General features: G+C 51.4%; 1 protein-coding gene across 2 annotated transcripts in view; it reads left to right on the forward strand.

Annotated features, from left to right (window-relative positions):
• CACNA1H (calcium voltage-gated channel subunit alpha1 H) overlaps positions 1–27,307 on the forward strand; it is a 163,572-nt gene that overhangs the window by 88,009 nt on the left and 48,256 nt on the right. For both annotated transcript variants that reach the window (XM_085592084.1, XM_085592085.1), the window contains 4 exons: positions 21,455–21,606; positions 23,276–23,461; positions 24,463–24,580; positions 26,644–26,799. In XM_085592084.1, the coding sequence (XP_085448210.1) occupies positions 21,455–21,606; positions 23,276–23,461; positions 24,463–24,580; positions 26,644–26,799 (612 nt within the window). The remainder of the gene's footprint in view (positions 1–21,454; positions 21,607–23,275; positions 23,462–24,462; positions 24,581–26,643; positions 26,800–27,307) is intronic.

Raw genomic sequence — 27,307 nt, forward strand, 5'->3', positions numbered from 1 at the left:
CCAAACCTCATCCAGCCTGGCCTTGGACACCCCCAGGGCAGCCAGATTCTTTGGGAATCCGTGCCAGGGCCTGCCCACCCTCCCAGGGGAGGATCTCTCCCTAACACCTATTCCAAACCCTCCTTCCAAACCCTCCCGGGGTCCTGTTCCAGGCTCCTGGGGAGTGAGGAGATGCCAGAACTGCTCTGCAGAGCTTTTCTAGGGCAGCACAGCCCCTTGGTGGCAGGAGATGGGGCAGCTGCTGATGGGAAGTGTTTCCTTGGCACTGCAGGCCTTGGGAGCAGTCGGATCCTGCCCGGGACATCCGCAGGGTTCAGAGCCAGCTCCACCTGGGACGTGGCTGGGAATTCAGAGCTTCCAGGGTGCTGTTCATTAGCAGCAGCACAGCTTGGATTTCAAAGGTTAATTGCCTGCTGTGCAGTCGTCCCTGGGTTTTTTTTCCTTCCCCTCCTGTGCTGTGTTTATTTATTTAATTTTTATTTATTTATTAATGCATTAATCCGTCCATCCCCAGCACGCCGAGCGCTCCCGTGGATGAGGAGAGCCAAGCACAAAGATCCTTGCATTAATCTTCCAGGCGATTTCAGAACATTGGATGAGTTTTGTTCTGCATTCATTGCAGCTGACAGCTCTCCAGAGGCTCTGAGAATGTGCCACGGCACTGCAGCACTGAGCAGGGAACAGGGCACTCCAAAGGCACCACCACCCTTGGGCGGGTGGGCTGGCATCCCTGGCACAGGGATCCTATTCCAGGACGTTTCAAGTGGAAAACCGATTCCTTTTTGCCCCAGAGTCAGCATCACTGAGTGCTCTGAGGAAATAATTGCTGCTCCTTCAGCCTGCCTCGATTCCCAGCTCTGGTTACCCAGGAGAAGGACAGAGCCCCTCGTTTGCCCAGGAGAGGTGCTGGTGTCACCCCTGCAGAGGGAAATGACCCACGAGCCCCCCACTCAGCCTCCCAGAAGAATTCCCTGAAGGAGCCGTTGATACTCGTAATGATTCCACATAAAAAGCTCCATTGACATCAAATGGCACTAGAAACATTATTTTATATTCTCTCCTCAGCAGAGAAGTACAAATTAGTATTTGTTCCAAGCTATTGCTGTTCAAAGAGCTTTTAATTGCTTTTCTGATCCCTCATCCATGGCGTGTTTGGTTGGGAGCAGCTGCCTTTGGAGCAGGAGCTGACCTTGAGGTGCACCCAGTGGTCCGTGGCTTGTCAGAGTGAGAGGAGTGTTGGTTTTGAGTAGAACATTTTATTATTCTGGAGTAAAAAAAGTCATTCTGTGCGATTGAAGGTAGCGCTCGCTTCAGCAGTGACGTCCTGTTTTAGCGTTTGTCAATTTTGGCTTGAAAAATTGGTTTGGCATGGAAAGCTCAGCACTTACTCAGAAAGCAGAGCAGGGTTTTTCAGCAGTGTTTGAAGCAAATTGCTGAAATTCCTTTTGAGTTGTGAGTCAATAAAATACTACCCTGAGCTGAGATTCACTCTTTCAGCCGGCAAAACTTGTTCCCTCTTCCAGATTTTTGCAGGATCCAATTTTCAGGACTCACGCTCTGGCAGGATTTGAGGAAAACTGATTCCCCCAGCCCAGGCTGGGCTGTGCAAATTCAGCCCAGCGTGTTGGTGGCTGTGGCAGGGATGGTGTGAGACTCATGCTGCCCTCAGGGGCGCTTTGGGTTGTGTTTGGGTTTGGGTTTTGTCCCAGCTCTCCCTTCCCTGCTCCCTCCCTGAGGTCCCAGCAGTGAGAGGAAAACTCTCCCCAAGCCTTGTTTGGATCGGTGAAGAACACATCAGTGATGGAAATTCTGCTTTTTCCACAACTTGGGGATAAACTGAATTCTGTCTCCACCTCAGGGAAGGACTTTTCCTGGGGAACTTTGGGAAGAAAGGGATGTTTTCCATCTTTTGCACCCCAAATATTTTCATTGCACATCCAGACCCTCTTGCTGTCAGCTCAGCAGCAGGTTGGGGATGGGATCCCCCCTTGCTCGGAGCCAGCAGCAGCTCCCAGGTGGAGATTTCCACCTGGAAGATGTCGTTCCCACCTCAGAGGGAATCAGGGAAGCAAGAAGCGGTGGCAGGGAAATTCCAGGTGTTCTGGCTCGCTGCTGGATCATGGTCACGGATAAACCACACGGAGCCTCCTCTCTCCCCCTTTTCTCCAATTTAAGGCCTCCTCCCCTGCTCTGTTTCCTTCCCGTGGGGTATTTATTTTTACTATATAAGGGAAAGAGATCCCGGAGATCCTTCCCTTGCTGGGCCTCGGAGCAGCCCCTCAGCAGGGCAGGGCTGAGGTCGGAACTCCCCCCGGGCAGAGCCGGAGCAGCGGGGCTCTGCTCCCTCTGGATGTGCTCATCCGCTGTGGGAATATCCCAAAATTCCCTGTGGAGCTGCAGGCACGTTTCCCAGTGCCTGCTTCCCTCAGTGGTGCCATCGGTTGTTCTGTCTGGTGAGGGGACAGAAGGGGACAGTGGCAGGGGTCAGTGGCAGGGGACAGTGGCAGCTTTCCCTGCTGCCTGCACACTGGGGGTGTGCTCAGTGTCCCACAGTGTGCAGAACCCCCCAGATGTGGAGTTTTTTCCCCATCTGGATCCATCCCCAGTGCCCTGATCCCACACCCTCTCCAAAGCCACCAGGGTGGCACGGGGCCGGCGGCTGGCGGCTGCAGCCAGGATGTTTGAGTTGCAGCTGGCAGGTAAAATAAACCCAGCGGGATCCAGCCCCCAGGAGGAGAGCAGAGAGCTCCTGGCAGCTGCATCCCATCGGGAATGTGTGGGAATCCCAGCCAGGCCCTGCTGCCGGGACGGGCCGGGCAGGGCTGGCACCGCTTCGCGCAGAGGGACACGGGCACGGAGTGCCTTCCACACCACAGAGGGGCTTTTGTGGGGTCTGAGCCTTCTGCTGCCAGCCAGATCTCTGCTTTCCATCCGGGACTGGCTTTGGGGGAGGAGGGTGAGGGTGGCTTTGAGCAGGGCAGCAAATCTGTGTTCCCCAGGCAGCCCCTCGGTGACAGAGGACAAGTCCCAGGCACAGCTGCGGGGTCTGCCCGGTGCCAGCTGTCATCAGGGACCCCAGAGATGTCACAGAGTCCCAGGAGGTCCCTCCAGCACCTCCCGTCCTCCCTGGAGCCCCCAGGAAAAGCAGGGACAAGAGCAGGGAGAGCAGAGAGGGAATTGGGAAAGGCTGAGGCAGGAAAATTTTGGCACCTTGGGAAGCAAGGAGTGGCTCGGGTTGGCACGGGAGGGGTGGAAGGGCTGGAGCACCATCAGCTGAGGAGGTTCCTGCATCCACCTTGTGTTTCCTGGGATTTTTTTTGTTCCCTGAGACCAGGATTGCAATGTGCTCTGTGCCAGCCAGATGTGTCAGGTGGCATTTTAGGAAGTATTTCCTCACTGCGAGGGTGGTGAAACACTGGAAGGGCAGTGGTGGGGTCACCATCCCTGAAAAATGTTGGGAAAATCAGTGGATGTGGCATTTCATGATGTGGGTTAGTGGTGTGCTGATGATCTTGGAAGTCTTTCCCAATTTTAGTGACTTTGAGTTCTTGCAAGGAATGATAAAATTGGGAATGCGAGCAGAGCCTTGCACCTCTAAAGCAGATTAAAGTGAGAAAAGGGTTGTGAAGGCACGGGGGGAGCAGGCAGGAGAGGATTCAAGATGCTCTGGGTGGCAATGCTGCCCCTTCCCCCGGGGCACCTGAACAGCTCCACTCCCCCTCCTGCCAGCCCAGGCAGGGATTTTTAACCAGTGAGATTCCCCGGAATGATGAATTAAATTGAAAAATGTCACCTTGCAAGCCCCTCCTGGGCTTTGTGGCCCGGGATGCTTTTTCAGCAGTGGGGTGGAGAGCTGATGTGTGAGAGGAGCGAGACTCTTGGAAGTGAGGGAGGCTTGGCATCCCTGCTCACATTCTTTTTCCAGCTCTATTTTTGTTTGCACTGTCTGGTTTACAGCCCTAAAGACAGCCTGACTCCCAATTTGGGAAAAACACTGTGCACAGGCCTCGGAGCATCAGTGGCAAAGCTTTTTTAGAGCGGGGAGGTTGGGCCAGGAGACCACTTTCCCAGGAGTTTTCTCTCCTGCCTGATTCCTGTCCAGATTAACATCTCCTCTCTCCCTGTCCTTGTCCTCTCCTTGTCCCTCACGCAGACAAATCTGAAAGTTGTGACTCTAGTAAAAAAAGAGAAAACAAATTAAAAAAAAAAAAAAAGAAAGAAAAAAATAGGAGTTAATTTTATATACTCCAGAGGGAATTGGTTTTGCTGCAGACAGATGGATCCTGTAATTCCTGTAATTCCCTGTCTCTCGACATGACTATACATGGATTGGTTCCTTTTCTTTTGGGTTGGGGTGGGATGGGAGGCCAGGGGGTGCACCTGGAGCAGAGCTGGCATCAGGGGCACAGATCCCTGGCTCTCTGTTCCCCGGGCACGCCAGGCAGGAATTTTCCAGCTCTGAGCTGCCTCAAATCCAATCAATAAACGGGAATAAATGAGACCACTGGGGAGAGAACAGGATATGGGAGAAAAATCAGCATTTTCCTTTCATTCCTGAGGGGATCGGGGTAAAACATCCACCCTGAGGGCATCGCCTGTCCTGGTCACTGCTGCTGGCAGGACAAAGAGCTGAAAGGCCTTTCTGGAGATGATTTTGGCCAGGAGAACAGCGTGGGTTGCTGGGCAGTTATCTCCTGGCAGGGACCTGTGTGTGCTGCAGAGCCCTCCTGGTGCTGGAGGCTCCCGGAGCTGCCAGGAGAACAGGTCAGCACCTGGGGTGGCCCTGGAGCTCCTGGGGTGGTTCTGGAGCTCCTGTGGTCGCTTTGGAGCAGCTGGGGTGGCTCTGGAGCTCCTGGGGTGGCCCTGGAGCATCTGGGGTGGCTCTGGAGCTCCTGGGGTGGCTCTGGAGCATCTGGGGTGGCCCTGGAGCTCCTGGGGCGGCTCTGGAGCTCCTGGGGTGGCTCTGGAGCTCCTGAGGTGGTTCTGGAGCACCTGGGGTGGCCCTGGAGCTTCTGGGGTGGCTTTGGAACTCCTGGGGTGGCTCTGGAGCATCTGGGGTGGTTCTGGAGTACCTGAGGTGGCTCTGGAGCACCTGGGGTGGCTCTGGAGCTCCTGGGGTGGTTCTGGAGCACATGGGATGGTTCTGGAGCTCCTGGGGTGGCCCTGGAGCTCCTGGGGTGGTTCTGGAGCTTCTGGGGTGGTTCTGGAGCACATGGGATGGTTCTGGAGCTCCTGGGGTGGCTCTGGAGCTCCTGGGGTGGCTCTGGAGCAGCTCCTGGTGTGCTTCTGTGTGTGCCAGCGGGGCTGGGCTGCAGACTGGGCACAGCCAGAAATCCCAGTTTGTGCCTCTGGAAGCGTCAGAGCCAGAGGTGATGCAGGGAACAACTCCTAACCCCCCAAACCACTCCCGCAGAGTATCCAAAAGAGTGCTCCCCTCTCTCTGCTGGCCTCCCTGGCTCTGTCCCCCCTTTCCGGGCTGGGCTGGTGGCACTGGCACCCCTGCCAGGCTCCCAGCACGCACAGACACCCCCGAGCAGCAGGAATCCCTCCCTGGCTGCAGTGGGGCATGGCTGGGCGATGCTCCTCAGCTCCTCCTTTCCCTGGAACAGCTTTTCCCTCTTCCCCAGGCTGAGCTGAACCTGGGGAGGTGATGGACAGGCAGGCTCAGACTCCCAGACAGGTAATGAGGGAAGGAAACCATGCAGTGCATGTTTCCCAGCCGACTTGCACAAGTCCCTTTTGTATTTCAGAAATTATTTTAAAGCCGTGGATTTCCTCCCACTCCTTTTTTTTTTTTTTTTTTTCATTTCCCCTCCTCCTTCTCGCTCGTTGTAACAGCAGAGGGTTTCATCCATATTTGATTTTTTAAACTCTGACAGACAAGCTGAGCGCTGGATTTCTGGCTGCAGCTGTCACTCCTCTGCAAACAGGCAGGGAAATGAAGGTTAACAAGTTTGGGCTCAGGGGAAAGCTTGTAAAGCAGCCCTGCAGAAGGTTCTGTGTCACACACCCGCCTCGAGAACAGATCTTTGCCGAGGTTCTCCAGCCCAGGGTTATTTATCATCATCTGGGTGAATATTTCTCTAATTGTATCTCTGAGCTGGAAACTCTGGAAACCCCAAATTGAATCCTTGTCCCTTGTTTGACAGGGAGGCGAGTCGCAGCCTGGGGGACTGGTTTGATGGTTTGAAAAAATCACAGTGGCACTGGGCAGGCTTGCAGCAGCCATATGCTGAAATCCCAGCGGGGAGCGCTCACCAGGAGGCACAGGATGCTCCAGAACGTTCCTGCTGTGCTCTCCAGATGTCCCAGTTCCTGTGGCTCAGGGCAGGGATGCTCTGCCTGTCCCCTGGGCTGCCCAGTGTCCCCTGCCACGCTGGCACTGTCCCCTCGTGCTTCCTCACTCCCAAGCGTCCAGTCCTGGCTGGCTGATTTTAAGGCTGCAAGGAGACAAAATAGCTCCTGGTTTTTTGTTTAAACGAGGAATTTGTCCTGGAAAGTATCAAACCTGCTGGGGAATGGTGTGCTGGGCGTGGAAGGAGTTGTTAGGGCGTGTGGCCGTGCGTCTTCGGGGTCGCTGCTCTGCTTCGGGCTCGGGGTGGCTCCAGGGAGCTGTGTCAACACGATGGGAAGGTTTGGTCTGGACTTCTCTGTGCCTCAGCCAGCCCAGAGAGGAGGAGGCTGAGGGGGAAAATCCTCGGGATCTGCAGCTCCTGGGACCAGGGAACAGCTGGAGCTGTGCCAGGGAAGGTTAGGGTGGGTTTGAGGGAAAGGTTCTTCCCCAGAGGGTGCTGAGGCTCCCCAGGGAATGGGCACAGCCCCGAGGCTGCCAGAGCTGCAGGAGGGTTTGGACATCACCCCAGGGATGCCCAGGGTGGGGTTTTTGGGGGGTCTGTGCAGGGCTGGATGATCCCTTTCCAACCAGGTGAATCATCTTGGCAGTAACAGCAGGAGCGTGTCCATGCTCTGTGATTCCATAATCCTGTTTTGGGAGCCACTCTGGGAGCCTGTTCCCTGCAGCTCAGGGGCAGCAGGTCCCCAGTTCCCTCCTCACTCCTCTCTCCCAGCCTTTGCTGCTCCCCCAAACTTCTGCCCTGCCCAGTTCTGCACCCCGAAGGTGCCTTTGGGGTTTTGTTCAGCATCTCCGTGGAAGGCACGGTGGGGTTGTGGAGTGCAGGGCTTGGGTTTGAAGAGGAGCTCGAGGAATGCTTCCGTGGGATCAGGTTTTGGGGAAGGAGCTGCTAAAGCCATAAATTTGTGAGAGGAAGCAGTGGGAGCTCTCAGAGATCCAACAATTCCCTGCCTCGTGAGCTCAGGGTGAGGCTTTTGTGCTAACACAAACTTTATCTGGAGGTGGTTTGGAGGGAGGCAGACTCGGGTCTGACTCTCCCACGGAAATCTGGATGAGCTCCTCACCTGGGAGGAAGCTGCAAAGCTGCTTTTGGATGTGCCAGCCACCCCTGCACCTTGCTAACACATCTGTCTCTCAGCGTGACCCCTCTTCAAGGCTTTAAACACTGGTGGATTAATTTGCTTTTGATGTCTGGGCTAATGAAGTGCTGGGTCTCCTCCGTTTCATGTTCTTTTTCATGCACTGAGGCTCAGGAGCAGCCAGGATTGGAGCTGGGTTTGCTTTGAGGCTGACAGAGGGACAGGTTCACCCAGGCTGAGGATGCTTCCCTGCCTCTGCACAACCACCTGAGGCAATCCTGCCTGGGGCTGAGCTCCATAAAAGCCACCACGAGGCAGGGAAGGAGGAAATTCCGTGCTGTGCTCAGCTGTGCAGGGGTCAGGCTGCTTCAGCAGCAGCAGCAGCCCGTGGTCACCAAGGCGATGCCAGCTCATTGCCATGGAAACTCTCCTCCAGCCTGCCTGGCAGCAAGGCTCGCTGGAGATCCGCCGTGGATGCCGCAAAGAAAACAATCTGGCAGGCTCTGCCTGCTCTGGGAGCCCACCAGGAGGATTTCCACGTCAGGGAGAGAGTTTTTGGGTGCTGGTGGCTTCCTCGGGGGTGCATGCGGGGCGGGTGGTGGAGCTTGAGGAGTTTATGGAAGGCACCAGGCAGGAGCTGCAGTCTCAGTTCTCTCCCTGCCCCTCTCCAGCTCAGCCTGGGGGTGCCTGGTCCATCCCTGCCTGGAGGGTTTGGGTTGGTTTGGGTTTTTCCTGGGAGCAGCAGGGGGATGCAGGCCCTGGAGCAGCCGCGGGGCTTGGAGCAGCTCTGGTTCTGTGTCTGCTCCTGCAGGAGCTTCTTCTTCACTTCTGCCCCTCAGAGCCACGGCAGGGAAAAAACAGGGGAAAAAACACCTTGATTGGGGCATGGAAGAGAGAACCATGCAAATAAAATAATCCCAGAATGATTTGGGTTGAAAGGACCTTGAAAGGGATTTTTTTTTCCATGGGCAGAGACCTTCCACAACCCCAGGCTCCTCCAGGCCTGTCCAGCCCAGCCCTGGATGCTGCCAGGGATGGGGAACCCAGTGAAATCCTGCCTGGTCTGTTTTTCACAGCCGTGCCTGCCTGCCACCTCCTCCCCAGCTGGATGTGGGATGTGCAGGGGGTTGGCAGAGCCTGGCATGGCTGCAGAGGTGTGGGGATCCAGGGATTCCCTCTGGCTGCCCTGGGACCCATGGACAGAGATCACAGACAGTGTCTCTCTACAGAGCCCCCAGAGACACTGGCTGTGATCTCTGCCCATGGAAAAGAGTTTTCAGTCTTACAGGATCAATTACCAGCTCTGAGGGTTTGATATCAGTAATAATTAAGTGTGGCACAGGTGCAAAAGTAAAATTTTAGGATTCTAGATGAGGGGCCCAAAGGGGACAAGATGGAGGAAATTGGGTGTGCCTTGTCCTTTTTCTCCTTCTTCATGCCCTCCATGTCTCACTGTGGTGTTGGCATTTTTCTGTTGGTTCAGGCTGGGGACACACTGTCCAACGTAGGTGACAGATATTGGCACGTTCTTGTAAATGCAGCCCAGGGAGTTTCTGGTATTTAATGTTTGTCACATCCCACTGAGGGCAGAGCCCCACACGCTGCCCTGCAGGACAGAGCTGGGCAGGGCAGCAGAACATGTGAGAGATCAACAGAATAAACAACCTGGAAACCAGCACAGACCAATTATGGCTTCTGCTTTGGGGCAGAAAGACAGAGACTTTCTACGATTTTGGGATCATCAATACCTCAGATTCCGACAGAGAGGTGTTGTTATTGCTGCTGTAATTAGTGGCAGGTAATTAGTGCTCGTTAACAGCCCCCTCTGCCCAGCTCACCAAGGCTGAACTAACGACCCCCAAAACCAAACTCACCCACTCCTGCCCGGGGAGAGGCTCAGGTGCTCACCAGCCTCACACTAAGAGTGAACTGCAATAACTTTAATTAGTGCTGCTGTTATTAGGGCTAATCCAGCTGAATTTCATTGTTTTAGCAGTGATTTTATGCCATTATATCAAATTAAAATCACTGATTTTTATTTTTTCCTGTATCATTTTGTTCCCATAACAATAAAGCCACACTGAAATCCAGGGCAGGCTTGGGGGTGAGGCATCATTCCTGCAAAAGGAAACAGAAAAATCCCATGGAAAGTCACCTCCTCTGTTTGAAGTCCTGTTTTCCAGACCTTTTTCTTCTTTTCCCAATTTTAGGAGTAAATATGGCAAGAGAAGCACAGTGCAAAGCCAGCCCAGTGATTTCTGTGAATATTGGTGGTGGTTTCATGGAATTTAATTTCGTTGGAATTTGCTTTTTGTCAAGAAGGTGAAAATGTGGCAGCACAGGGTCATCTCCAGACCCTGACATCAGGAAATTCTGCCAGGTGCAAATCCTGGGCCTGGACAGAATTGGGGGATACAAACAGGGATGAGGAGCAGGACTCACTGAGCTCTCCTTTTGGAAATTCCAGGTGATCCCACTGTGCTGAAGGGCAGCTCTGCCTTGGAATTCCTCCCTGACCTCTGGTGTCCTTGGAATTCCTCCCTGATTTCTAATATTCTTGGAATTCTTCCCTGACCTCTGGAGTCCTCAGAATTCTTTCCTGACCTCTTGTGTCCTTCCCTTTTCCCTGGAATTCTTTCCTGACCTCTGGAGTCCTTCCCTGCCTCAGCAGAACAAGCTGCTCTCGTCTCAGGGAGCAGGAGGGATGTCAGTGCTTGCTGTTGTTTTTTCAACTCTTTATTTCGATTTATTTCAATTCTTTATTTATTTCAATTATTTTTATTGTTGTTTTTTAATCCTTTTTTTTTATTTTATATTTTTATGTTGTTGGGGTTTTTTTAATGTTTATTTTTAAATTCCTCAGGCACAAGTGGTCTGCAGCTTCTCCTGAGAGCCACGGAGAGCTCTGATCCCTGCTGGAGCTGTGCCAGGGGAGGTTTAGGTTGGATTTTAGGGAAGGTGGATTTTAGGGAAGGTGGATTTTAGGGAAGGTGAATTTTAGGGAAGGTGGATTTTAGGGAAGGTGGATTTTAGGGAAGATGGATTTTACCTTCCCTGGAGGGTGTTGGGCACTGGAGCATCTCCCTAGGACCCCGGGGCATGTGGACAATGCTCCCAGGGTCTCAGGGCTCTGGAGGTTGAAATGACCCCGAGATTGTAAAAAGTCTTTTCCTCCCAGCCCCGCAGCCAAAGAAGGAGTGGGAAAGAGCAGGGTCGGCCTCTCAAAGCTGTTGATTTTCCCTTACCCAGAACATCCTTCCTCAAGGAGCTGTGGTCTCTCCACAGGTCAGGCTGTGGCAGACTCCCCTCCTTGGGCTGGTGTTTTTCATTTTACACCAAAAACTGCCTGTGCCATGTGTACAACAACGTGCCAATATCTGTCATTTCTGTTGGACTCTGTGTCTGTCCTTAAACCAACAGAAAAGTGTCACCAGCACAGCGAGGCATGGAGGCAAGGAGGAGGATGAGAAGGTCAGGACATGCCCAAATCCCTGCATCTTGACCCCTTGAATCCCACTCTAAAAACCCCAAAATTCTGCTTTTCCACCCTGTATTAATCCAACTACCACACTACTCAAACCCTTGTGGTTTGTAATTCCTCACACAAATTTGGCAGCTTTTTCCACGGGCTAAAATTGAAGCCAAAGGAGTTTTTGATTTCATGCCAAGGTGTCCAAGCCCCCTGCCAGGGTCTTGGGGCAGCTAGAGGGATGTGCTGGGTTCCCACACCAGGGATGCACGGGTGGGGTTTTTGCAGTGCCTGAGCAGGGCAGGAGCTGGACTCTGCTCCCCGTGTGTCCCTCCCAGCTCAGGGCATTCCATGATTCCGGAATTCCCGAGCTCAAACGGAGCAGGAGCTTCTGGGGAGCCGCTCACTGCACGTGCTGGAGGCTGCTGGCAGAAACACCCCCTTATGCTTTTGGACATTTTTGTTTTTTTGCTTTCCCTTTCTGCTCCTGGTGGATGGGCTTTAATTCTTTAATTGCTGCTTTAGTCTGGTGCTGGTGGCTGAAAGGAGGGAGCAATAATTCACTGGGAAGAGCAGTGTGGAGCTCCAAGGTTCCCATCTGCCTGCCTTGGCCGAGGGCTGCAGCACCCTGGGCTCTCACGGCTTCGTGTTCTCCCACACAAAAAGGAGCTCAGGATGGTTGCTGGCGTTGCTTTGGGTTTGCTGGAGGGGAGGAAAGGTGGATTTCCCCTGGATTTGTTCTCCTGGCTCTGTGTTGGATCTGAGCAGGGAGGAGCTGCTGCCTGGGTTCCAGATGTGGGATTGCAGATGATAATTTCTGTGCTTTTTCGGAATCTTCGGCACTTTGGGAGCGTTTCTCTCTTTGGGAAGCTGTGTCAAACTTGGGGCTGGACCAAGTGCAGTCCAGTCCTGGGAGGTAAAAGGGCTGGAGGTTCCTCCAGCTGTGCTGTCCCCGCTGGATGTCCCTGGACCTCACCAGCCTGTGGAAAACGTGAGTTACCCACCCTAAGAATGGATCCAAGGATGCCAAGGGATCTCTTTTGATCCAGTGTCACAAAAATCACAATAAATAGAGCTCAACTCAGCTGGTCCATCCCCAGCTCTAAGGCAGGATCAAGTGTTCCCATGTCAGGGTGCTCAGAGGTCTCCAGGCCCTGAGAAGGTGAACAGCCCTGGTTTATTGGGATTAGCTGGAATTGGGATCGTTCAACCTGGAGAAGAGGATTTGGGGTCAGTGAATTGTGGCCTTTCAGTGCCTGAAGGATATCTGCAGGAGAGATGGAGAGAGAACTTTTACAAGGAGTGCCAGGACAGGGAGAATGGCTTCAAACTGGCAAGAGGGCAGGGACAGATGGAATATTGGGAAGGAATTCCTCCCTGGGAGGGTGGGCGGGCCCTGGCACAGGTTCCCAGAGTAGATGTGGATCCCTGGAAGTATCCCCCAGGCTGAACAGGACTTGGAGCACCCTGGGACAGTGGAAGGTGTCCCTGCCCATGCCAGGGGTGGCACTGGATGGGTTTTGAGGTCCCTTCAACCCAAACCATTCTGGGATTCAGTTTCCCAGAGGGAACCCCCTAAAGAATTCCCTGTGCCCAAACAAGGCACAACCCCAGCTTTTCTCCTGCTGCCCTCCAACATTTTCATTCCCTCCTTCCATTCCCAGACCCTTGAACCCTCTAAAACCTCTCCCAGTCTTCTCCCATCTCTTCACTTGGGCACTCAGAGGTCGGGTCCAGCCGCCAGCTCCCATTTTTTTTTTTTTTTCAAGAATTACCCTCTCCTTGAACTCATTTCCCCCTCCAGCCTCTCCAGCTCCTCTCCTGGGCTGCACAAATGACTAAGCCAAGGTTTTTTGGGGTTTTTTTTTTTTGAGACACAGACTGAACACATCCCCACCTTCCTTTCCTCCCCTGCTGCGCTCCCGGGTGCGTTTCATCTCCCGGTGCCCGCGGATCACCAAAGTGCATTTTTCAAAGGGACTCTCCACAAAGCTCTATTAGCAGGGGATGAGTAATGGCTTGACAAACCAGATTTAAGTGGCCCCTTCTGAATCATCTTGGCAGTAATAGGGGGAGTGTGTCCATTTTTTGATTAAATATTTCCAGTGCCATTAACTCGGCCGAAGTAAACAACTTCTATTGGGTTTTGCCTGCTAATGACAACCCAAAGGTCTTTGATCCCAGAGTTTCAGAGAGAGCCAGGAGCTGGATAAAGATCATGGAATGGTTGCTAAAGTGTCATCAAAGAGCTGGGAAATGGTTCTTTACTCTCTCTGTGTGCGTGTCCTGCCACCTTCAGAGCACGTGGTGCCACCTGTGATGGGCATCTGGAACCTCTTGGGCAGCTGTGGGAGGATTTTCCCAACAAAAAATCCATAATTGACCTTCAGTTTTTGTGCAGATTCCTTCAGGCTGGGTCTCTGTTGCTCCTTTCTGCTGTGGCATATTCCATGGGTTTTCTGTGTATCCAAGTCTTAAATATTCCAGCTCTTCATAGCCCAGGACTCAGTTCACACCTAAAAGGAAAAAGGTAGAGTCTGGTTCTTCTTTCAAATTAATGAGATTTGAGATATCTTCAGCCTAAATATAAAGCCATATTTATTAATATATATTTTTAAAGGACCATAAATCAGTAGGAATGCTGCATTAGATTTTAAAAATTAATTCTTTGTGGTTAACCAGCCAAACAAAGCTGATTTCTGGCATTGTGCTGATGATTTTGGGGCCATTAATTATTGACTTCAGCGCAGAGCGTGGTCAAGAGCAGCTTTGCAGTGGGCAAGGAACCCTGTGGATAGAATTTCTTGTGTGAATGTAATTTTTTTATGGTGAGGGAGAAGCCAGATTTCTTGGATGAGAGTCAGCCCAGGCCCTGCTCCGAGCTGTCCGGCCAGCAGATCCACTGCTGCTGCTCAGCATATGGATGGGAATGATTCAGGCTGGATGAATTCCCTGGATTTCGGCCAGAGGCTTTTAAAGGAGCCAAGGCCATGCGGGGTGGGATGGCAGCAGAGAGAAACCTGCTCCTATTTCCAGGGAAAAAGCTCCAGCAACAGGTTCTGGGATGTTGGGAAGGGGCCAGAGCATCTCCCGGTGGATGCTCCTGAGGGTGATCCCTGCACCCAGCACAGGAGACATTCCACATTCCCATTTTCCCTCTTTTTCCTGCCAGTGGGACCAGTGTGCAGAGTCCAGTTCTCCCAGCAGCTCCTGGGGCTTTGCTGGAGCCTTTCCCTGCTTATTTGGAGAGCTGGCTCCTTCCTGCTGTGACTTCTCATTTCATAACTGAACCTGAGCGCTGCTGGCCTGCTTTGGGGCATTGTTTTAGAGGGTTTGGGTGGGGTTTTTTTCTCATTTTAAGGCTTATTTTTGAGCCATCTGTCGCTCCAAGTGATCCTCCATGCGGATGTAAGCCAGCTGATTGCCCTGCTTTCCCAAACAGTTGTGCTGATATCATTTCAGATGGCCCAGGCCCCGTCCTCCAGAGGCTGGAGGAGGCAGCACTTGATCTAATCCTGCTTGGCATTTATGTCACTGGAAATGAAATTGCATTTTGCTGAATGAAACTGAGAAATGGGAAAGTAATACTGCAAATATGTTCTGCCACGTGGGACCTCCTGCCTGGGAAGCTTCTGAGGGAAGCTGATTATCCCAGAGAACAGATTTGGCTCCTGGCTCTTCTTGCAGGACAGGGAAATGTGGCATCCAGGGATTCTTCTGGACAGAAAACTCTCCCAGCCTGGAGACTGGGATGGGTTGGGTTGGAAGTCATCCAGTGCCACCCCCAGGGTCACCTTCCACCACCCCAGGTGGCTCCAAGCCCTGTCCAGCCTGGCCTTGGCCACTTCCAGCTTCTCTGGAATTTGTGCCAGGACCTCAGAGGGAACAATTCCTTCCCCACATCCAAACCTGAACTTGAGGGACTGGCACAAAAATCTTGGAAATCCTTGAAAATCCTGAGTGTGGAATCTGGTCGCTGCAGGAGAAGCTGAACTCTGCTGGTTTGGGGTTTTAGTGCTTCCTCCATGCCCCAGTGTCCCGTAGGCAGCCGGAGGAAGGAGCAGATTTTTACATCTGGGCATGGGATCATTAACCATGGAGCAGAGAGTTAAAAGGAACTCTGCAGAGCATTAGGAGATCAAGCAGGTCAATTGAAAGGAGGAAAAATTACCATCAGTTATCTTCAATTAAATTGTTATCGCTCCACATGAAGGATCCCATTTAGAGGGAGGCATAAAACCTGAGAGCGGAGGTGACTGAGGGAATAAATTCCCCATTTTTCATTCCAAACCCAGAGAGGGAGCATCCATCAGCAGGCACAAGGAGGAGATCTCTTTTTCCTTCTGTTTCCAGCCTACTTTGAAGCAGAGCCCATTTGGAAGTCTCTCAGTGACACTTTTTTTTTTTTTTCAGTGGAAAGCACAAACTCCTTAAAGCCACAACTTTTAGGAGAGGCTTTAAAAACAGAAAACCCCTCCTTGAGTAGGACTTGTGCTTCTGAGAGGTTGTGGTTGTGGCTGGCTGTTAAATTTGGGGCAGTGGCACCCTAAAATAGCAAAATATCTCAGCTTCCAGGGCTGGGATATCCTGGTTCAAGTCCCTGATCCCTTTCCAAGGCCAGAGAGCAGAAATAACTTTGAACTGTGCTCATGAGCCTGGGAAAACACCACCCAACCCCTTTTTTTTTTAGGAAGTTTTATCTCATAAAGGAAGGCAATTCTGTGGTCTAGATGGACTAAACCAGTTTGAAGTTGATTTTCAGACATGAAGTGTCCAATCTTGTAGTAAATAAACTTTCATTTTCATTCATCCAAATGGTTTGCACTGGAGATATTTTCAGATGCAGGAGCTGAAAAGCCGACTTGTGCTGTTCCTGGGGTTTTTTGGGTTTGATTTTTTAAAGGCAGGGAATGCAGAGGAGGGAGCAGCCAGGTCTGCAATTGCTCGGGGGGCTCTGCTTGTTTGCTGTGCTGGGTTGTTTACTTACTCAGAAATATCAGAACTGCTCAGTTTGATCTTTGACAAGCAAAGAAGGAGAGAAAAATAAAGGTCAGAACGGAGCTTTCACTTCACTGGGGCGTCACTTACATCCCCTGACAGCTCTGCCTCCTGAAATTCCCTGGAAAAGGAGCTTTTCCCAGCCTGCTCCAGAGGCAGGTGAATGGCACAGCTGGAAACAAACCCCAGCAGAGCGCAGGGCAGCCTGTCCCTGCTGGGAGATGTCACAGTTCCCTCCTTCCCTCTTCCTTCTCCTGGGAATTCTCCTGGCATTTCTCCCCGCCACGGTGGGGCACGGATTCCCAGAGAAGCTGTGGATCCCTGGAAGTGTCCCAGGCCAGGCTGGACAGGGCACCCTGGGCTGGTGGAAGGTGCCCCCGGGTGGGATGGATGGTCCATGAAGTCCTTGGGTTGTTCTCCTCTCTCTGCACTCTCTGTGGGTTTGAATTCGGGGCTGCAGGCAGGTGAACTCTGTGGCAGTGGAAAACCTGGTAATTGGAGAATTATAATTGCCCAAAAATGAGGGGAGGGGAGGAAACACGGAGTGCCGGGAGCCAGGCAGGGATTGACAGATCATTATTGTGCCTGCTCAGAGCCTCTGTGGGCTGAATGAGCATCTAAAGCAGAAAAGCCAACATAAACAAGTGCTGCAAGTCCCATTGACAGCTTTAGGCTCGGGACTAAGAGAAAAAACAACCCAAGTGCAAAGGATGTTTATGAGACTCGATGTTCTGGGTTTGTTTACTGCTCCTCGGGGCTCTGCCACTCTCAGATCTCCCGGCTCAGGAAAAGTTGAGCTGCTTTGGAGGGGGATTTCTGAAGGAAAACAACATTTTTAACTCTGGAAACTTCCCTGGTCATTCAGCAGGAAGGAGGTGGTGTGGCAGAGCCCTTTTCTCCACCGTGAGGGATGCAGGTGTGATTATTTCAGAGTTTCAAAGCAGAAAGGTGTTCAGTTGCCCTGCTGGGACTGAGCCTAAATTATGTAAAACAGCAGCTGGTGGATGCAGCAATCAAAGGAGATGAGGGAGAAGGTGGGCAGAGGAAAAAGAGGCACAAAGAGATCCCAGTCCTTGGAGAACTGCAGGAATTCAGGTGCACAAAAAGAGAATCTAAGGCTGCAAATTCCACCCCTCATTGTCTGCTTGGAGGAGACATGGATAATTGGACCATGATGGGTTTCTCTTTTATTGGATTCCGTGGTTCCAGGAAGGCTCTGGGGTCCTTGCTAAAACCACAAGTGGCAGATTCGCAGCTTCCGAGGTTTTCAGACCTAAACTATTTAGGAAAGGATTTTTTTCTTTTTTTCTTTGGTCTGTTTATCTGAACTTGGAATGAACTGTTTGAGGTTTGTCCCTAATAAAAGCATAGTTTGGAATCGCTGGAATATTCTGCAGCATAAATATGGCCTTGAAAATGGGCAGAGAGGGGATGTGTTTTGTCTGCAGTCAGGCCTTGCTCTCATTTAAACTCAAGGATGCTGAAATCTTCCAACTGATCCCACACGGCTCCCGCCCTTCCCTTGAATAGTGGGAAATTTAATCCTGCAGCCCAAAAATCTGAAATTCTAAAGTTTAGACTAAAATCTGAACTTTTTTTGAGCATTCCCTGGGATGTGCCAGTGGGAGTTGGGGTTAAGCCATTCTGTGCTGGTTTTTGGTGACAGTTTCCAGTTTGGCCATTCCCATTCTAGCCTCCACATCCAGACTGGGGGATCCTCATGCCAGCATTGCCAATCTTCTCCCATATTCTGGGCGTTCCTGAGCATTCTGGATCCTCCTGCAATTCCACGTGGTCACCTTTTGGCCCTGGAACCCTGGACTGATGTAAAGGTCAATAATTGCAGCAGCAGCAGCCGACGTGGAGATCCCCAAAGCTGCTGGGGGGTCCTGCTCACCTTCTCTGTGTTTGGAAAAGCAATTTTTTTTCCTTGTGCACCTTGGAGCCCAATGGAGGGGCAGGAATTTTCGCTGCCAGAGTTGTCGAGGCTTCAAAAAAATAATTGGCAAAAAGCAAAAAACCTCCACTTTAGCCCAACTCTCCTGGAAGCGCCTCATTTTGCTGCCAAGCTTTGTCACACATCCCAATCCGAGCTGCATTTCGTGACAGAGCTGCTGCTTGAGCCAAAAGCCTGAAGTTTCCAGCTCTGAGCAGGTCAAAACGAGACACTGCAGCATTTTGAAAGTGTTGTTGCAATTTCGTTTTCTCCCGGCCAGAAAGTTGGACGAAAATAATCCTCGCCACGAGAAGCTTCGGTTTCAGCAAATCAACGGTTTGTTTTCACCCGGAGAAAAAGACTCCTGGAAAAATTCCTGCTCTGGGATTGGCTTTAATCCGGGCAAAACCAACAGTGGCTCCTAGTGGCTGACTGCAGGGGAATGGCCAAATCCATCTGGAGTGTCCCTTCCTTGACCCTCCTCGTGGGTCTTCGCTCATCAGCGAGCGGGAGGAGCGGGAAATTGGCGCTGCGAGCAATAAACCATTCCAGAAGGCACAAAAACATCCCCGGTTCCCGGGCTCCCGTTGGTGTCAGGAGAAGATAACCACGCTGGAAGGCTGGAGCGTTGGATGTTTGGCTCGTCTGCTCCTCAGCATCCACTCCAGCAATCCCCAAGCTCCCAGCGGAGCTTGGCCGCCGTTCAGGGCCATCCGTCCTTGTCCGTGCCCGGCGGGTCCTGCCTGGTGTCCCGGCAGGATCTGCTCCAGCATCGCTGCTCACAGCTGGCCCTGTCATCACATTATCCCAAAAGGATAATGAAGATCCCCCGAGGTGAGATTTTGCAGTGTCAGCCGCCTGTCAGCCTTTCCCGGGCGTCCTGTCGCGCTCCGATCTGCTGGATCAGCTCCTGGGCACAGCTGCTGACGTTCCAGGCCACCTCCTTGTCCTCTCCTGTCCCTGGCCCTCGTGGCTGCTCTCCCCTCCCTGACAGATCACTGCGGATTTTCTGCCGGACTTCGACAGGAAGCAGAAGTCACGGCGCTGGAGACAAAGCAAAAAGGGCACAAATTGTCCAAGGGAATTGGGAAATCGATTCAGGGTTGGCTCAGGAGAATCTTGGGTTTGCCTAAGAAAACTTGGGACTTTAGGGAATAACAATGTGCATATTCCTTTTATTTGCCTTAGGGTGTTTTTGGGGTTGTTCAGCTCTTCAGACTCGACACTGGCTTTTTGGGGGATGACTCTGAGGTTGTTTTATCACGATGCACTCGCTGACCTTTGAGGTATTTTCCAGCCTTAGCGATTCTGTGCTGCTACGTCCACATCGTTCCAGGATTGGGGATTTTGAAGTGACCACCAGGAAGCCAAATTTTCATGATAAAATTGTACTCTTGGCGGCAGCAAGGGGAATTTGGAGCGCCCCACACCACGTTTGCCTTCAGTGCATGAGGCCGCTGCTCCGTGGGAGAGGACGAGGTTCTGGGAACAGCAGTGGGCAGGTTTTCCATGTTTCCCAGGAAAAAAAGTGCTGGGGAGCAGCAGGGAAAACAGAACCACCCCAGCAAGCTGCAGATTCCTGTCAAGAATGGTGGTGGCTTCAGCAAAAGGAGGAGAGGAAATGGCCTCAAGCTGTGCCAGGGGAGGCTCAGGTTGGACATCAGGAGGAATTTCTCCATGGAAAGGCTGGTCAGCCACTGGAAGTGCCCAGGGAAGTTTGGAGTTGCCATCCCTGGAGGTGTCCAAGGAATTCCTGGGTGTGGCACTCAGAGCTCTGGGCTGGGGACAAGGAGGGGATCAGACCCAGCCTGGACTCGATGCTCCTGGGGGTCTTTTCCCACCTCAGTGATCCTGGGGTTCTGTGGGATTCCTTGCTGCCCATTCATTTCCCAGCCTCAGCCTGCCACCCACACCCTGTTCCAGGAGCTGTGCCTGCAGGGACACGAGACTTTAATGAATTATTTTGCTCCTTGTCAAGAATTCCCTCGTCCAAGCCTGCCGGGGGGACCCTGGACGTGCCAGGTCCTGACAGAGCGCTTGGGGACGGTGCCAGCGCCGCGTCCTGTCCCCGCTGTGCTTGGAGCAGGACAGCCTGGGAGCCTGCAGGGCTATTTTGGGATCAGTCTCTGTGGAGAGCTGGTCAGATTCCATCCCAGAGCAGCCCTGAGCCTCTGATGACGGTTTTTCTTTTTTTGGTTTTTTCTTTTTTTTGGTTTTTTTTTTGCCTCTCCTCATGTTGGTTGGGCATTGAGAGGGCAAGGAATAGAATAGGATGGGTGAGCTCTGCCTGAAGTGAGGGAAAGAAGTGCAAATTTCCCAGTCCTTGCCTGGTATCCCATGGCAATCCGAGTTTATGGATTAGAACCTGGAGCTCTGAGTGCTCTCCCCCCGGATAAATGGTTGAGCAGCAGACAGGCGATTGCAGGGAGTAATTTAGCGGTGAATGATGGCTCATTAGCAGCCCACGGGCTGGAGGGGATGTGTGGGCTCTTCCCAAATCCCAGTTAACCCTTTCACCCTCTCCTCCCACTGCCAAGGGTTGGATTTGCTGAGTGTGGGGCTCAATGTGTTACAGAGCCTCAAGGAGTGCAACATCATCCCCCGAAAACCAGCTGATTTTACCCCCCTAACAAGGGATGGGGAATAATGGAAATTATTATCAGTCCAGGAGATGAGTCAGATATGAAAATCACACTTTTTCCTAGACAATGTTATTACACTGAGGAAAAGGAAATGAAAAATACTCATTTTGTCTCACAAAAGAGCAGGCCTGGAACTAGAAATTCTCGTTGCAGAGCCAGGTGCTGTTGGAAGGGAGCAGCTCCAGTGAGGGAGCAGATCAATCCCACCTTTTCCCATTTTTCCTGCCACATTTGGGAGCCTGGGTGCTGCTGCATTTCCCAGGAAAAGAATGGAATGTCTGGAAGCAAGGCTGGAGCGTGAGGGAATGTGGTGCTGGGATAGAAGAGGGGCATGGAAAAATCTTGGGTTTCAGCTCCATTAAAATCTTGTGCACCCAGAGAAACTCAGAGGTCCTGAATGCAGTCCTGGCACTTAAAATCTGCTGGTTTTAGGAAAGACTATTTTGGGGTTTTGGGGGGCAATTTCCAAAGAAAGATAAGTACCTCAAGAGACATAAAAATATCGATCCCACTGACTTTAGGTGTATTTTTTTTTCCCTAATGCTCTTAGGAGATGTCTGGAAGAAAAAATGCTTTGTTTTAATGAATAGAGCTGTGATATTCCTGTATCACATGTAGGAATATCCTGTATTCCTCTACAGCAGCATCCATGAAGTTCTGCTGGAGTCAGCGCAGTAAAAGCAGAGTGATCCATGTGAATCCAGGCAGATTCCAGCCTGGATCATTCTATCTCGGAACAGTGAACAAACCCTCTCCCTTGCTTAGCTTGAATTATTTTGGGTTGGGCACAGTTGTTCTCCAGCTGCTCCAGAACTGGGATCCCGTGATTCCAGTAAAACTCGCAGGGAACTCCAGGAGGTTTTTCTGCTGTTCCCTCAGACACTTCTTTTTTTTCTCCATGGCTTTCCAGAAGGAGCACAAATCCCAGTGGGAGGAACATTCCCGTTTTCTCTGACCGCGTTGCTTTTCTGCCCGCAGCCAGACGAGCTGACCAACGCCTTGGAGATCAGCAACATCGTCTTCACCAGCATGTTTGCCCTGGAGATGCTCCTGAAACTCCTGGCCTTTGGCATCTTTGGCTACATCAAGAACCCCTACAACATCTTTGACGGGATCATCGTGGTGATCAGGTCCTTCCCCCGCCGCGGGCTCAGACGGGCTGGGGAGTGGGGTGGGGATCTGGAATAATAATGCGTAAAAATGCGTAAAAATGCGTAAAAATGTGTAAAAATGCAGCAATCCCCAGATATGGGAAGAAATGATGATGTCTGCTCCAGATCAGAAGGCTGAAGGATAGCTTTATTAAAACTATACTATATTACATTAATTATACTATTTAAAGAGATGCTATCCTGTTCTGCATGCTTTTTACTTATCCAACCAACTCAAAACTCGTGACTCTCTGCTGAGGGCCCAAGCCACAGCTGGATCCCATTGGTCACTGACCCCAAAAAACCTTCACCAGAATCCAACCCAGCATCACTGCAGGTGAACAATCTCCACACCAAATTCCACATGGGCAAAACAAAGGAGCAGAAATACAGATTGTTTCCTCTTCTCCTCTCTGTGCTTCTTCTGTCCATCCAGAGAATGTGAATGTCCCAGGGATGGCGAGGGAAATTCAGGCTGGATGTTAGGAAAAGGTTCTTTACTGAGAGGGTGGCTGGGCACTGGAACTGTCTGTCCCAGGATGTGTTTTAAAAAAGGATTGGATGTTTTAAAAAAGGAAAGGATGTGTTTTAAAAAAGGATGGATGGATCGGTGACATGGTTTAGTTGGTGAGGAGGTGTTAGGGCATGGGTTGGACTCAATGGTCTTCAAAGTCTCTTCCAAACCTGGTGGCTCTGTGATGCCACGTGTTAATCCAGGGTTGGGATGTGCTGTAATTGTGACTTTTGGATTCCTGTCCTTAGGAATGCTGTCCAAAGTAAATCAACCTTGCAGATGGAGAGGAAAATCTATTTATGCCACACATCTGGCACTGGGGTGGATTTTCCACTCAATGCAGCGTGGCTGGTCCTGGGAAAGGGCTACTGGGAGTGTCCATACCCCAGCAGTGCCCTCCCTTTCCCAAATTGCCCCAGCTGGGCTGGAATTGGGCAAGCAGGAGGGGAAGGGTGGCTCCTGCTCCGCTGTGCTCCCCAGGAGACACTGTCCCAGCCACACCCCAGTGCTGGGATCCTTTCTGGTCACCCCTCAATCAGGAATTTGGGGCAGAGAATTCCAAGGACACAGGGATGTAAACCAGGAGACTGGCCTTGGCACAACCCTTTGATCCTGGCAAGGTTCAAGGTTTGGACAAGTCAAGGTTCTGAACAAAGGTCATTCCGTGGTCTGATCACACCAACCCCCCCCAGAAATCCTTGTGGATGTTCTAAAGGGAGATAAATACCTCAAGAGATATAAAAACTATTGGTCCTACTGACTTGAAGTGGTTTTTTTTGTTTCCCTAATTCCCTTAAGAGATGCTGGAAGAAAAACTTCGTTCTAACGAATAGAGCTGTGCTGAAATTCCTATACCATAGGAATGGATATGACAAAATTGTGATCCGCATGATTGTAGTGCTGCAGACATGGAGAACCTCAGGAAAAAAAAAGGAGAATTAAGGAGAAATTTCGGGGAATTGACCCCAAAACCAACTGTAAAGCAAACGAGCCGTGCCACCGGAGGCGCGGCCGCTGGGGAGCGAAGCTGCTTCCCCAGGAGCAGGAAAGGAGCAGGGAAAGGGGGGATTCCTGGGGGGATCAGGTGCCAGGGGGCAGAACTGCAGTGCTAGCAGTGTCCCCGTGTCCCCACAGTGTCTGGGAGATCATCGGGCAGTCGGACGGGGGCCTGTCCGTGCTCAGGACGTTCCGGCTGCTCCGCGTGCTGAAGCTGGTGCGCTTCATGCCTGCCCTGCGCCGCCAGCTCGTGGTGCTCATGAAGACCATGGACAACGTGGCCACCTTCTGCATGCTGCTCATGCTCTTCATCTTCATCTTCAGGTATTTCATGGGGTTTCAGGTGTTTCGGCTCTTCCTCCAGGCGTTGTTCCGATTCGGGATGGGGACGCGCCGCCTGTGTGGGGTGGGGGCGATGCCTTGGGAAGGCTGAGCCAGAGCAGAGGCTGGGCAGAGCCAAAGAATAAACAGGGATTTATTCAAGGATCTCCTCCATGGATCCACCTTGGGCAGCACCAGAGCCCAGCCAGGGCTGCACCCAAATGACCCAAAATGGTCCCAAAATGGACTCAAGGTCTCTCCCTTTGATCAGTTCTGCTCCATTGGCACCTTGGAGTTCATTGTCCCATTCCAGCTGTAGGTTATGAATTCTCACCCTGCTTGTTTTTCTCTCTCCAGCCCACGCTGTTTGTGCTCCTGGGCTGAGGTTTGGATCATTTGTCCTTGGTGCCCAGCTGGAGCAGGAATTGCTTTGTCTCCCTGCTCTGTGCAGAGAGTTCACCATCCCCTGATGTGAAACCCAGCCCCACACACTAAAGCAGCAGAGAATGTGAAAATATAAAATCCAAACCTGAGGCATCAGGGGGAGTGCTCACAGTGGGATATTCACCCCTTTCCAGCCTGTTTTTCATGGAATGCCATCATTCCAGAGGTGAATGAAGGATGCAAACAGCCAATAATTGCCCCTGAGGGGCTCCTGAGCTGTGCCTGTCACTGACTGGACCATACAGTGTTAGATTTGGGGTGGAAGTTGTGCAGATTCCAAGATTTCTGTCTGTGTGACCCTCTAATGCCCCTCAGAATCCTTTGCCTGGAAACCAGGGAGCTGGCAACGTGGTTTGTAATTTTTCCAGACAAAGGAGATCCTGGATTTTCCTCCGGTGCAGACAACTGGAATGAAATGTGAGGCAGGAGAACTGCGGGGCCAAAAAAAAAAAAAAAAAAAACCACTGGGAGTGGAAAAGAATCCATAAAACCCCTGCAATCCTCCCTGCAACCACTTTTCACCCAGGTGTTTCTTCCATCTCCCTCTTTCCCCACTCCAGCATCCTTGGCATGCATCTTTTTGGGTGCAAGTTCAGCCTGAAAACCGACACCGGAGACACCGTTCCAGACAGGAAGAATTTTGATTCCTTACTCTGGGCCATTGTGACCGTGTTCCAGGTAAGCTCTGTGTCCTCAGGGGTGTTTTAAGAGGGAGCATGAGGAGTTTTTATTCCAAGAACCTCTTCCAGGAGATGTGGAATTGGAGTGAAGAGTTATTAGGGCAGAGATGGTGTTTCTGGGTTTAAAAGCCTTGATGGAGAAGAAATCTACTCAAAATCAGCACTGTATCTCTTATCAGTAAAAGGAGCATCCACTCTAATTTTCCTTTTTGCTGTTCATCCTGTTCCTACTCTGCAGATCTCTGTCTCCTTCCCTGCCTTTTGCAAACAATTCTGTGTAACTGGGGGTGACAAATCCCCTCCCAAATCAGAGCTGGAGGTGCTGGGGAAGCCTTGATATAAAAAGTTGTGTTTCTTCTGTAACCATGTTTGTGCCTGAAATTCCTGGCACGTTCCACAAGAGAGGAATCAGCTGTTATTTCAAGGATATTTTAAATTTAAAGATTAGACTTCTGTGCTTCAGAGCTCAGGCTTTAGAATCTGAGTGCAACAAGTGTAAATAAAGTTTCTAGAGGCAGAGTAGCATCACTCAAGGTGGAAACCAGGCCAGAGCCTTCCCTGTGGATATAAATTCTCACAAAGGAACAAGGACAATTCAGTCCCAGCCTCAGAGCTTCCCGTTTTTCCCTTCCCAACACACAGGCTGCTGCATTCCTCCTCCCAGTCCCTTGGGAGGTGCAGCTGGCAGGAGCACAAAGGCTCAGTGCTGTGTCCCAGGAAGGTCATTGAGCAGCATGACTCAGTGCAGCACTCCTGTCCCCAAAGCCACCTTGGTCCAGGGGGTTTGAGGCCGTTTTCAGTGCAAGAATTAACGTGGAACACAAGCCTGTCATCCATTTCTCACAGGCTCCAGGATTTTTGAAGCTGCAGAGTGAAAATCCCAGAGGAAGATCCCTCGGAACAAAGCTTTGCAGTGATGGGGAATTTATTTTGCCCAGTGTTTTTACCGAAAGGAAAAGACTTCCCTGAGGTTCTGGAGCCACCCAATGTCATTTATCTCATTAATTATCCTGTCCTTCTCCCTTTCCTTCAGCTCCAGCTGCCTTCTGAAGAGCAGCCTGAAGGAGATGAGATCTGTGGCCTCAGGGCTGTTATCTTCTGATGGTTATCAAAGGAGGCAACACCTCCAGGGAATAATGGGATTAGGACTGTGCTTCCTTCTCCTTGGGATATCTTGGATCTAACCTGTCCTCTGTGGCAGGGAGTGCCAGACCTTCCTGCAGGGAGGGGAGGCTTGGCCAGCAGAGGTGCAAAGATCTAAATAAAGGCAAATTTCTACGACAAGGTGATCGGAAATCACACGCAAAGAGCTGAGAAAGGCAATTCCTGCTGCCTCATCTCACAAGACCTGCCAGTGGAACGGTCAGGAGAGGGAACATGGCAGGGTTTCAGTGCACAGAGGAGAGGAGGAGCTGAGGCTCTGCCCCTGTGTCGGAATCTGAGGTGTTGATGATCCCAAAATTGTAGAAAGTCTCTGTCTGTCAGCCCCCTGCCAAAGCAGAAGCCATAATTGGTCTGTGCTGGTTTCCAGGTTGTTTATTCTGTTGATCTCTCACATGTTCTGCTGCCCTGCCCAGCTCTGTCCTGCAGGGCAGCGTGTGGGGCTCTGCCCTCAGTGGGATGTGACAAACATTAAATACCAGAAACTCCCTGGGCTGCATTTACAAGAACGTGCCAATATCTGTCACCTACGTTGGACAGTGTGTCCCCAGCCTGAACCAACAGAAAAATGCCAACACCACAGTGAGACATGGAGGGCATGAAGAAGGAGAAAAAGGACAAGGCACACCCAATTTCCTCCAGCTTGTCCCCTTTGGACCCCTCATCTAGAATCCTAAAATTTTACTTTTGCACCCGTGCCACACTTAATTATTATTTATATCAAACCCTCAGAGCTGGTAATTGACCCTGTAAGATTGAAAACTCTTTTCCATGGACAGAGATCACAGCCAGTGTCTCTGGGGGCTCTGTAGAGAGACACTGGCTGTGATCTCTGTCCATGGGTCCCAGGGCAGCCAGAGGGAATCCCTGGATCCCCACACCCCTGCCCTTCCCCTGCAGATCCTGACGCAGGAGGACTGGAACGTGGTGCTCTACAACGGGATGGCCTCCACCTCCTCCTGGGCCGCCCTCTACTTCGTGGCCCTGATGACCTTTGGCAACTACGTCCTCTTCAACCTCCTGGTGGCCATCCTGGTGGAAGGATTCCAGGCAGAGGTGAGAGGTCCAGGCTGAGGGAGGGGGAGAAGAGACCTGGCACGCACCTGTGGGCGTGATCCATCAGGGAAACACCTACCCAGGCAGTCAGCCCGAAATTTAAATTTAAATTTAAGGGGTGCAGATGATCTGTGGTGGGTACATGAAGCTCTTCTGGATCAATCTCTGCAGCCATAAACTTAAATTTAAATTTAAGATGTGCAGATGATGTGTATTGGGCATCTGAAGCTCTTCTGGATCAATTTCTGCAGCCCTAAATTTAAATGTAATGGGTGCGGATGAGCTGTGCTGAGCACCTGAAGCTCTTCTGGATCAATCTCTGCAGCCCTAAATTTAAATTTAAGAGGTGCAGATGAGCAGGGTTGGGCATTTGAAGCACTTCTAGATCAGTCTCTACAGCCCTAAATTTAAATTTAAATTAAAGGGGTGGAGATGATCTGTATTGGGCACATGAAGCTCTTCTGGATCAATTTTTGCAGTCTTAAATTTAAATTTAACGGGTGCAGAT

Source organism: Lonchura striata, chromosome 14 (assembly GCF_050655825.1).
Source record: "Lonchura striata isolate lonStrDom1 chromosome 14, ASM5065582v1, whole genome shotgun sequence".
NCBI lineage: Eukaryota > Metazoa > Chordata > Aves > Passeriformes > Estrildidae > Lonchura > Lonchura striata.